At 34.0% G+C, this 13,337-nt stretch overlaps 1 protein-coding gene across 5 annotated transcripts in view; it reads right to left on the bottom strand.

Annotated features, from left to right (window-relative positions):
* LOC121388437 (GATOR complex protein WDR59-like) overlaps positions 1 to 13,337 on the bottom strand; it is a 126,032-nt gene that overhangs the window by 7,905 nt on the left and 104,790 nt on the right. For 2 of the 5 annotated variants that reach the window (XM_041519752.1, XM_041519753.1), the window contains exon 23: positions 8,101 to 8,199. The exons of the other annotated variants lie outside the window; for them this stretch is intronic. In XM_041519752.1, coding sequence (XP_041375686.1) covers positions 8,101 to 8,199 — 99 coding nt within the window. The remainder of the gene's footprint in view (positions 1 to 8,100; positions 8,200 to 13,337) is intronic. 5 annotated transcript variants of the gene reach the window in all.

Raw genomic sequence — 13,337 nt, 5'->3', positions numbered from 1 at the left:
CACACAGCTACAAGATGTCTGCTCAATGCTATGACATGTAACACGTCAAGCTTGAGCAGAACTTACATGTAAGTTACTGTGTCCAATGATAGACACGCACATGTAACTGATCACCACAAATGAGAATTAAAGCTGAATTTATTAAAATACTGCGAAACCCCTCTAAACTGGGCATTCATAGGATGAAGTAAAATGTCTGGTTTTAAGAGGTATCTGGTTTAGAAAGTAAAATGTCTGGTTTTAAGGAATATCTGGTTTAGAAAGTAAAATGTCTGGTTTTAAGGAATATCTGGTTTAGAAAGGCAATCTTCTGTACTGATATTAACAATGGGACTGTTAAAACAAAATCCAGTTTTGAGGGAATTCCAGTTCACAGAGGTTTCCTGTATATTTCATTATTAATTCACCAACAGTTAATTAGAAAATCATGTGCCATTCTTTCTATTAATTCACCAACAATTAATTAGAAAATCATGTGCCATTCTTTCTATTAATTCACCAACAGTTAATTAGAAAATCATGTGCCATTCTTTCTATTTAGTCAAACTTCAAAATGGTTACTTAATTTCTGACCAACTTTGCAAAAAAGGCTTATAATTATTTTAATCCAGCCATAACTTTGTATATTTATCATAAAGTACGTGAAATTTTTAATCACACTTTTTAGTTTTTATTCTCATGGTATTTAAGTCAAGCCATGACATACTATTAAATACTATGAAGTAAAAATCAAACAGGCTAAGATTTAACCATCTTTGTACAAATAATAATAATAATAATAAATAATAATAATAATAATAATATATAAAATGTAACTGCATGCAACATAAATATTTTAATAATACACTGTATACGGTCAAACAACTTCAAAATTAATAAATAATCAAAATCACAACATATTCTGTTATAATTCTTTAAACATGCATATCCCAAATTAAAATAAATATATAATATTATATCAAAAATTAAAATTCTGCAATATATTACACTAACGAATAGTTCATAATAGATAATAATGTAAGCAGTAACCACAAAAACAATTTAACAACATTTTACACATCATGATAAAATTATAAACAATAGTTGTATATGATAGTATGTTTATCTAATAAATAGTAATAGAGAAAGCATTTTACTTTTAAAACCAAATACAAGTGCATGTTATATTTAACATAAATACTTATAAACAAGAATCATTTTAGGTAATATGAAAGTGCATTTAATCAAAATAATTAATACAACATAACTCTCACATCAAGATATTTAAGGATTCGGAATAATATTTTCTAGCTCAATCAACCAGTAAAAAGGTGCCAGAAAGATGTGCTAGAAAAACCGTCTAGCATACGTCCCCTAGACGGTAATCCGCCCTTTTCATTGGTTAATTGGTCTTGTCGTTTAGGAGGTAGATGGCTGTTGCTACCTCTTCATTACGCCACTCCATAATAAAAGGTACATGTAGTGACGTCACGTAATATGCAACACTGCATGCATTCCTTTTAGTGACGTAACAGCTGTGAGCAGGGTCGTGACGTCACATAATATGTAACACTGCATGCATTCCTTTTAGTGATGTAACAGCTGTGAACAGGGTCATAATGTCACGGTACAAAAATAAACTAAAGTGAATTTAACAATAATTATACTAAAATTGTAAGTATCATTGAACTAGAAAATATTTCTGGTACTCGTCCTTTTGTAGATGGTTTTTCTAACCCTTGTCTCAAGAAAATCAATCTTTGGAGCTCACTAAAGCTCAGTAAAGCTCACTCAAAGGATTGCTTTTCTTGAGACGACTGTCAGAAAAACCATCTACAAAAGGACAAGTGCCAGAACCTATTAATCTGAATCTATGATGTGAGTGATCTGACATAATATTTATATAAAGTTATACAATGTATTTATATAAGAAATTAAGAAGCTGTAATAGTATGTATATATATATATTGTTGCAAAATTGGAAAATAATGAAAACCACATACTATAATAGCATTAATACTAGGCATGAAGCATAGAGGATAAATTGATGAGAAGAGAAGAGAGAACAGTATTTAAGCAGTTGACACAATCAAGGTAGTGTATTTATTTAATTATTTATTTAAATGTAGCTACCAAAGACGTATAAAAATGTGATGAGAAATTTAATTTAATTACAGAAATGAAAATGAAAATCTTGAAAATTTTGGAGGGTCTTGGACAGTATAGGATTACTACAAACTTTTCATTACATGACAGGTTTCCAGGCAATACAAAATCTGAAATTCTGGAAAAATTCAGGTTTTTTTTTTTGTATTTGTAAGTAATTTTTCCTTAACCAAATTCTGATAACAGCCCATCATAAACTTTAAACAGACAATGGACAACCCCGACATTTTTCTTTTTAAAGCTCCAAGTCTCTTGAAATACATGTAGATGTAGAGATGACAAATTTCTTCAAAATCATTCTTTAACTGCCTTAATCAATTATCTGCCCTTTACATTTTTTTTTTTTTTTTAAAAAGGTGGAATTTGCAATGAGATGACTGGTGGACGACAAGTGCTATCAGTCAACACTTACAGCAAAGATGGAAAAACGTTACCAGAACACTGAAGGACACACACACATGTACAGGTGTATTTTATGACCATTTCACAGTACATGATAACATGACAAAAATGGTTAGGTGGAACGAGGCCGTAACAGAGATTTAACAATAGGTGATATATTGTAATCACTAATGTATGAATTCATTTCAACTTATTTTCGTGCATATATCCGATTAAGGTTCAAGTCCTGGGCACACACCTCAGCTATCTGGTCTGTCTGTCCAAGACAGTGGGTTAGTGGTTAGTGAGAACGAAGAGTGGCCTTAAACCTACCCACCGAGTTGTTGAAACTCGCTCTGGGTGGGAGCAGATACTAGGCTGCGGACCCAATACCTACCAGCCTTATGTCTGATGGCTTAACCACGACACCACCGAGGCCGGTTAATGTATGAATAACTTGTTCTAAAATAATGGGGAGATAACTATCATGAATTTTAAATTGCACAGAGAGAGGACAGTGACCATAAACATACAAGAGGTAACAGTGGTTGGTAACACATGAATGAAAGAAAAGTCAAACTGAAAAAAGCCACATAATTTACTTCATAGATTCATAGCATACATATATAAGCACAAGCACCAAATGCAATCTGACGAACAGAACCAAAGCTTAGAACCAAACTTAGAACATGGTCAATTAGAGGAAGAGATTGTAAGTATGTTGTAGCTAAATCATAAAGAGCAATATTTTACTATGAGCTGTAAAAATTCACACACAACGGTAACTGCACACAACTACAATGTATATAATATTTGTGATTAAGGTTTTGTGAAATCAACACTCTTGGTGTATCGGTGTCTAAGGGCTGCTATGTTAATTCACTAAAACATTAATATGAAACATCCAGCACAACATCCAATATGAGAATGTCAGTAGGGCCTAACCTGTTCATTGATCAAGCTTGGTAAACTGGTTATTAACCAGTGTCCATGCCACTAGTGAATACCCTGCCTGGCATTGAATTATCTTTATTTTACTCTCAAACCTTCATATACAAGATAGAAATAGGGTATGTAGGTCAATGTGAAATAGAAATAGTCCGTGTGAGGCAGAAAGTCCATGTGAGATGGAAATACACGTAGTCCATATGAGATGGAAATCATCCATATGAGATGGAAATAGTCCATGTGAGATGGAAATAGTCCATCTGAGATGGAAATAGTCCATGTGAGATAGAAATAGTCCATGAGATGGAAATAGTCCATGTGAGATAGAAATGGTCCATATGAGATGGAAATAGTCCATGTCAGATAGAAAGTCCATATGAGATGGAAATAGTCCATGTGAGATAGAAATAATCCACAGAAATAGTCCATATGAGATGGAAATAGTCTATATGAGATGGAAATAATCCATGTGAGATAGAAATAATCCATAGAAATAGTCCATGTGGGATGGAAATAGTCCATATGAGATGGAAATAGTCCATGTGAGATAGAAATAATCCATAGAAATAGTCCATATGAGATGGAAATAGTCCATGTGAGATGAAAATAGTCCATGTGAGATAGAAATAGTCCATGTGAGATAGAAATAGTCCATGTGAGATGGAAATAGTCTTTGTGAGATGGAACTAGTCGTTGTGAGATACAAATAGTCCATGTGAGATGAAAATAGTCCATGTGAGATAGAAATAGTCCATGTGAGATAAAAATAGTCCATGTCTGATAGAAATAGTCTACTGAGATAGAACGTCCATGTGAGAAAGCCACGTGTATTCATAGTTTAGCACTTTGGAACTACATGTATGTGTACTGCATTGCACTTCAAAAGAAAGCTACATACGTACATCCAATGACGTAACAGTTACACTTCATTTTGTACTGAAAATCTCCTGTCACTTATACTGACAAATGATGCATCAATTAAATCTAGAGTCTGATTTCACTTTGAAAGTCACAAGTTTTCTTTAAAGCACAGTTACAAATTGCTAAACCTTTTTTTTTGTCTTTAAATTGTATACTTTTCTGTGTATTTCGGATGGGTTAATCGTTAGTGGTTAGAGAAAGTCCACACAGTGGTCTTACACATTCCCACTGATCCGCTAAAACTCAGTCTGGGTCGGAGCCAGTACTGGGACGTGAACCCAGCACCTACAATGTACCAGCATTAATGTCAATGGCTTCACCTCTATATAATATCAAGACAGGTATTTTGATAACACTCTTATTTTGTGTAAAACAACACAATTAACTTCCCAACAGAGCAAACCTCAGCATCTGATCAGATTTGTAAAACAACACAATTAACTTCCCAACAGAGCAAACCTCAGCATCTCATCAGATTTCAACCACAAGACTACTACTACTTTAAAGGAACAGACCATATTTGTTGTAAAACAACACAATTAACTTCCCAACAGAGCAAACCTCAGCATCTCATCAGATTTCAACCACAAGACTACTACTACTTTAAAGGAACAGACCATATTTTTTGTAAAACAACACAATTAACTTCCCAACAGAGCAAACCTCAGCATCTCATCAGATTTCAACCACAAGACTACTACTACTTTAAAGGAACAGACCATATTTGTTGTAAAACAACACAATTAACTTCCCAACAGAGCAAACCTCAGCATCTCATCAGATTTCAACCACAAGACTACTACTACTTTAAAGGAACAGACCATATTTTTTGTAAAACAACACAATTAACTTCCCAACAGAGCAAACCTCAGCATCTCATCAGATTTCAACCACAAGACTACTACTACTTTAAAGGAACAGACCTGTAAAACAACACACTTCCCAACAGAGCAAACCTCAATCTCCTCAGCATCTCATCAGATTTCAACCACAAGACTACTACTACTTTAAAGGAACAGACCATATTTTTTGTAAAACAACACAATTAACTTCCCAACAGAGCAAACCTCAGCATCTCATCAGATTTCAACCACAAGACTACTACTACTTTAAACACTACAGCATATTTTTTACTATTACAGCCGTTTATGATCACTGAAATAAAACATTACTTATATTTTATTGTATAAATTATCCATTTCCATAGAACTGAAGTGTTTCTGGTCATCCTATTGTTTCTAATATCACAAAATGTATTTGTCATATTTTAAAAAATGCATGTACCTTTGAGAAATAACAGTTATGGAGACAATATCTAGTCTATTTTTTTTTCTATTTCCCTATTTCAATGTCAGTCGTGTTTTACTTACGTGTCTGAGAAGTAGCGGTTATAGATTCGAGTTCTAGTCTACAGAAGTCTATTTTGTAAGGATATTTTCCGGTTTTAATGTCAGACTCGTGTTTCACTCTGTTGTAACTTTATCCAAGTGTGTTACATGTTTGTAGATTAACTAAACTTAGTGTCCATGTTGTAACTTTATCCAAGTGTGTTACAGGTTTGTAGATTAACTAAACTTAGTGTCCATGTTGTAACTTTATCAAAAGTGTGGTACAGGTTTGTAGATTAACTAAACTTAGTGTCCATGTTGTAACTTTATCCAAGTGTGTTACAGGTTTGTAGATTAACTAAACTTAGTGTTCATTCTTACGAACTGAAACTAGGGTCTGCACCTTTAAGTAAATAAGCACAAATTTATATTCTATATCCTATTTGATTTCAGTGCTAGTACAAAGGATTGAAACTAAAGCCCAAAACACACCAAAACTGGTTCTGTGTCTGGGTCTAATGCGTCTGCTGCTGTCAAAAGTACAGAACATGTTCTATGTCATCTGGTGCCAGATCTGTAGTTCATTCCAGCACAATGTTTTAACACATTTGATTCAGTGTTTCTTTTTCATCTGGTAACATACTTGCCAGACCCAGTCCCTGACCCAGTCCCAGACCCAGTCCCTGACCCAGTCCCAGACCCAGTCCCTGACCCAGTCACAGACCCAGTCCCTGACCCAGTCACAGACCCAGTCCCTGACCCAGTCCCTGACCCAGTTCTGGTGTGTTTTGGGTCTAAACCAAGGTGAAAAATAAGTTAAAACTGAACTGCTGGAATGGATTTACAGTTATTGTTCCTTATTAAAGCCACTATTTGGAAATGTTAAATACTTTCAGTAATTACAGGTTTCTTGCCATTGTATTACATATCATTACTTACAACTTGTTTCTTAAATAATAAACCTTTACCATTTCGAAGTGTTTCTGGTTATCTTTGTGTTTTTGGTAACTCAAATTTAATTTGTTGCAAAACGAAAAAGATACATATGTGGGAAGCTAGGGTCTGTAGCTTTTATACAAGCAACATTGAGCTGAACTTTGATTCTAATAACACTATATATTACTAAGAACAAACACCAATGTACAAAGACTGAAGACCAAAAAAAAAGAAGAAAATAAAAAAAGAAGGAAACAAAAAGCAAGTGTAGAAAATGTACCAGTAATTACTTCAAAAGCAGTTGAAGAATTAAAAATATAAAACAAAACCACAAAACCCCACAAAAACATAACATTCACAGAAATAAGGATTTGGAGGGTAGCTAGGTGGGCAGGGAACAAGTTTCACAGATCGCTACACAATTTTAAACAGTAATCGCTAATCAATTTTCAGTTGACCAGAAATATTGCTAATCAAAATGTTTAAAACCAAATGTTCCCTGGTGGGACAAAAGGATTCAAATTGTGTTTTCTGTTTATTGTGAAAGTATGATCACATATTTATGTCTACACTTTAGCAAATTAAATGTTTCTAGAAGTAAGTTAAACTGTATGTGAAAGTCAATATGGAATTTACTGTTCATCTCCATCTATTTAACTTTTTCTTTGATTCTTCAAAGGTTTTTGTTTGTTTAGAAAACAACTAAAATGTATTAATGTAAGGTAATTTTAATGAAACAAATTTTAAAAAAACAGAAAGAAGAAATATATACATGTATATACGTATATAAGAAATATATGAATGTTAGTTTCAACTTATACAGTAATTTTAATTAAACAAAGTTTAAAAACCCCACGAAATATATATGTATATATAAAGAAATATATGAATGTTAGTTTCCACTTTTCAGATCACCTTCTGTAATTTAGCTTATTTCATATTTCATGACTATTTTTTATATTCTTGTGCTTACTCAAACAATAAATCTTGTACAACATTTTTGTCCTTAATGAATATTAATTATTCAGGTTTAAATTTAATATATTTACCCATGGTTGTATTTTCAGAAATATTTTGTTATTGACTGCACTATATAGAATTTCATGGTTGTATTTTCAGAAATATTTTGTTATTGACTGCACTATATAGAATTTCATGGTTGTATTTTTAGAAATATTTTGTTATTGACTGCACTATATAGAATTTCATGGTTGAAATTTTAGAAGAGTTGTAAATATATACAGAATATGAACAATTTTTTTAGTTTCTTTTTTCAATAAAATAAATAATACACATTTTTGAAAATGCAGTGACATTTACCAAGACATGTCCATCATATACACTGTACTAGTTAAGAATAGAACCTGATTATAATGTGGAGTCACAGCAACATGCAAAAGGATTGAAACAGAACCACTGGTGTAACACCAACATAACATACCTTGATGTTTGAAGAGTGCATAGAGGTTGGGGTGGGAGGCTACTTCTGACATGGGCCCTGCCCCCGTGTTGGTAGGGGCTGAAGGATGGGTGTGGCCTTCTGAAGGGGGTGAGAGTTACCGTTAGTCAGCAATGATATCACATCTACATCTAAGTTAATGATGACCAGGAATAAATCAACTGATACATTCCTCAGTGTGCGATTTTGGTTTATAAAATTTAAGTGTCATAAGGACTCCCACCAACCCAGCAAGCCCTGCCATGTGTTTCCAGTAGAACAGAAGATACACTAAATATTTTCATACACAAAATGTTTTGTATGAAACCATGGAAAAGATCGCTATTCAAGACTGGTTTCCCATGCTCTTAAGATATATGTTAACTGTGTCATTGCAAAGAATCAATGTAATATGTACAAATAATTTTTATGAGCCACGCAGGCTTGTATGCTAGCCAAGCTAGAGTCCTGTATGATTTTTACGAGCCACGCAGGCTTGTATGCTAGCCAAGCTAGAGTCCTGTATGATTTTTACGAGCCACGCAGGCTTGTATGCTAGCCAAGCTAGAGTCCTGTATGATTTTTACGAGCCACGCAGGCTTGTATGCTAGCCAAGCTAGAGTCCTGTATGATTTTTATGAGACTCGGGCTCTCCTCAAAATTGCACACTGTTCCCATACAAATGATTATTACATTTAAACAAATCGTGACTGGGTATAAAATAATTTTAAAACAATTTCTAGTTGACCACCAGTTCAAAACAACAACTATATTGTATATGGCCACCACAATTAAAATATCATGGAGCAAGATGCATGTATCAGATGCATAATAAAAAACAAAAATGAGTATCAAAATTACAATTATTATAATAAAGTGGAGTAAAGAATAGACACCTACATGTGCATATACATTTGTATAATAGAGAAGTTTTATGATTATGAATTATGCTATTAATTTTATACCCATTAATTTTCATTCATCTGATTGGCTATAACCATTAATTCATTCATCTGATTGGCTATAACCAGATATTCATTTCTTACACACCCGTTGGTGAGAAGTTCATGTATTATTTTTGATTACACATGGGTTGTTAACACACATAATTTCAAGACATTCGACTGGCTGCTCCTAGGTGATGACCAGGTCACCAGTGCCATGCATCCAATGAAAACCAACACGGTGGAAATATATCACCCTGTGACGTATAGTTAACCTGACAATCATGTGTCTGTGATGCGTAAGTTAGCTACAAGGACAACAGCTGTAAATAACTTTTAGTCGAAAAAGATATTAAAATTTGCTTAAAACCTGGTTTTTGAGGATATGTAAGAAATACAATAGTACATGCGAGCTATTAAAAAGCAAGGAAGAGTTTGTGCCAAGACTAAAAATAAAAACACCAAATTTAAAAAAAAAAAAAATCAATAAAAAACCAATCATAAAAGATTATTATAAATAAATAAATAATAAAAGCCATATTGGTGTAACTGTAAACAATAATGGAAGGAATAGTTCTTTAACAATACATCAGCACATTTTAACTACCAATTAGTGTGGCTATTTTTTGTTTATTATGATACTTGATCTAAGTAATGAGAGACCCAGAGAGTAAGAGAGTAAGAGTAAGAGTGAGAGAGAGAGAGAGAGTGAGAGAGAGAGAGAGAGAGAGAGTGAGAGAGAGAGAGGGGTTCACAGCCTGGTACTGGCTCCCACCTACAGCAAGTTCTTAAGGGCTCAGTGGGTAGGTAGGTGTAAGGCCACTACACTTTCTTTTCTTTCACTAACCACTAACCAACTAACAACTAACCCACTGTCCTGGACAGACAGCTCAGATAGCTGAGGTGTGTGTGCCCAGGACAGCATGCTTGAACCTTAATTGAATATAAGCATATAAGCTACATGTATGCCATGCTCATGTAAATAAAACACAACACCAGTTTGACCCATTCCTTGTAGACATAGCTCACCATGTTAATTAAGTCAAGTGATTAAAAGACAACATATCATGAACTGCACCTGGTGCAGACAAATTCAGCAATAAGCAAATGAATTAATAGCATATACAGAGATTAGCATTAATATCTAGATTCAATAACTAAAAGATCCGTTAATATCCTGTAAATAATTTAAAAGTTTACATATAATGTTAACCTTTAAGCCATACAAAATGCTAAACTCATGAATATCATAATATCTATATAGACATGGACGATGCTGGGGTAGGAGTGGTGAGGTAGTGAAATAGTGGCCCTATAATAACACTGAAATTCATCTTGCTCAAGTGCAAGAGCAAAATCCACTTGAACTTGATTTTACAGAATAAAAAACAAAACATTTTCAATAATATGACGATCATGAGAAAAACCCACAACCAAGTGTTTGCCAAAGAATCGATGTGAAATTATAACAAGTAAATATATACATGTATAATCACCGTATAGTAAACAAAATGTAAATTATTATGCATTTTTTTATTGTGAACCTTGTGAAATATTTCATTCAAAAGTAATGTATTATTTTGCATAACAAAACTTGTAACAGCTTACTGAGTGGAAATAGCTGGATTATCAATCTCAAAAGCTTATAATTAATATAAATTCCATAAATATTACGTAAAGTGACTACACTGTATACAAAACGTATTTAATACTGAGATATTTGCCATCATGTATTTAAATGTATGAGCAAAGTAATCATTCCAACAAGTTCAGTAACACCATTTGTACCAATATACACACTTAATCCCAGTGAGAAAACAATTATTAAAAAAAAGAAAAAAAAGAAAACAATCCACACACATTCCACAAGTACCAAACTGCACACAGTACACCCCACCAAAAAACAAACAAACAAAAACACCTTCCTCAAAACCTCCCAAATTCCTATTAATCAGTGTAAAAAAACAAGCACCACGAAGCAATGTGAGGCTCATGAAATACGAAAATTATAGGGGGGAGGACGAGGAGAGATAGATAGAGACAGACAGACAGATATATACATTGTCACAGCAAATGAATGAACCGTCTCAGAATAAGGCTTCTTAGAAAACTCAAGCGAGTCCACTTGATGAAATGTTCAGGTATGAATATTTAAATGATTATTGTGGAGTTATCTCCCCATGCTTGGGATTTATTCTGGTAAAACATTTACTAACTATATAATTATACTTTGTTCATATAAGCTTTAACCCTATCCAAATGGCCCACATTGTATCAACAAAGATAATTTAAAAAATAATTAAAATATATAACAGGTTTTAAAAAAAAATGTATACATTAATTAATTATAACTTATTGCTTAATTATAAAAAAAAATTGCGAATCGAATGTGTTTTTAGTTGTCCAAATTTGTGGTAGACCAGAATTCATTTCATACATGAAGAAATATGTTTATTTACTTTAACCAGTCAGTGTTCTATTGTTCACCAGTCAGTGTTCCCGTTAGTGTTCTATTGTTCACTTGTCAACCAGTCAGTGTTCTATTGTCCACTTGTCAACCAGTCAGTGTTCTATTGTCCACTTGTCAACGGGTCAGTGTTCTATTGTTCACTTGTCAACCAGTCAGTGTTCTATTGTTCACTTGTCAACCAGTCAGTGTTCTATTGTTCACTTGTTAACCAGTCAGTGTTCTATTGTTCACCAGTCAGTGTTCACTTGTTAACCAGTCAGTGTTCTATTGTTCACTTGTCAACCAGTCAGTGTTCTATTGTTCACTTGTCAACCAGTCAGTGTTCTACTGTTCACTTGTCAACCAGTCAGTATTCTATTGTTAACCAGTCAGTGTTCTATTGTTCACTTGTTAACCAGTCAGTGTTCTATTGTTCACTTGTCAACCAGTCAGTATTCTATTGTTCACCAGTCAGTGTTCTATTGTTCACTTGTTCACCAGTCAGTGTTCTATCATACACTTGTCAACCATGCAGTCAGTGTTTTATCGTTCACTTGCCAACCAGTCAGTGTTCTATCATTCACTTGTCAACCAGTCAGTGTTCTATTGTTCACTTGTTAACCAGTCAGTGCTCTATTGTTCACTTGTCCACCAGTCAGTGTTCTATTGTTCACTTGTCCACCAGTCAGTGTTCTATTGTTCACTTGTCAACCAGTCAGTGTTCTATTGTTCACCAGTCAGTGTTCTATTGTTCACCAGTCAGTGTTCTATTGTTCACTTGTCAACCAGTCAGTGTTCTATTGTTCACTTGTCAACCAGTCAGTATTCTATTGTTCACCAGTCAGTGTTCTATTGTTCACCAGTCAGTGTTCTATCGTACACTTGTCAACCATGCAGTCAGTGTTCTATCGTTCACTTGTCAACCAGTCAGTGTTCTATTGTTCACTTGTTAACCAGTCAGTGTTCTATTGTTCACTTGTCAACCAGTCAGTGTTCTATTGTTCACTTGTGAACCAGTCAGTGTTCTATTGTTCACTTGTGAACCAGTCAGTGTTCTATTGTTCACTTGTTAACCAATCAGTGTTCTATTGTTCACCAGTCAGTGTTCTATTGTTCACTTGTCAACCAGTCAGTGTTCTATTGTTCACCAGTCAGTGTTCTATTGTTCACTTGTCCACCAGTCAGTGTTCTATTGTTCACTTGTCCACCAGTCAGTGTTCTATTGTTCACTTGTGAACCAGTCAGTGTTCTATTGTTCACTTGTGAACCAGTCAGTGTTCTATTGTTCACTTGTTAACCAATCAGTGTTCTATTGTTCACCAGTCAGTGTTCTATTGTTCACTTGTCAACCAGTCAGTGTTCTATTGTTCACCAGTCAGTGTTCTATTGTTCACTTGTCCACCAGTCAGTGTTCTATTGTTCACTTGTCCACCAGTCAGTGTTCTATTGTTCACTTGTCAACCAGTCAGTGTTCTATTGTTCACTTGTCAACCAGTCAGTGTTCTATTGTTCACTTTACTTTACTTTAGCCATTTATTATTTCCCTTGTTTCAACTTTTTGTATCTCATGAAATATTTAAAGGTAAAATTTGTTTTGTTTGGTGACACTACTAGAGAACATTGATTTATTAAGCATTATAGCTATTGGAAGTCAAACACATAATGAGAGGAAACCTGCTATATTTTCCCGTTAGCAACAAGGGATCTGTTACATAAACATTTACATAGGCAGGACAGCACATACCAGTCTCTGATATAAAACAGGTTCACAAAGAAGAGTAAATCATACTTCCTGATAGCTAAAATTGATCTAAGATGAAACTTAAACTAAAAACATTTAAATTTTT

This window comes from Gigantopelta aegis, chromosome 14 (genome assembly GCF_016097555.1).
Source record: "Gigantopelta aegis isolate Gae_Host chromosome 14, Gae_host_genome, whole genome shotgun sequence".
NCBI classification, from domain to species: Eukaryota; Metazoa; Mollusca; class Gastropoda; order Neomphalida; family Peltospiridae; genus Gigantopelta; species Gigantopelta aegis.
Note: the sequence above shows the minus strand (reverse complement) of the source record. Positions and strands in the feature narration are given on the sequence as shown.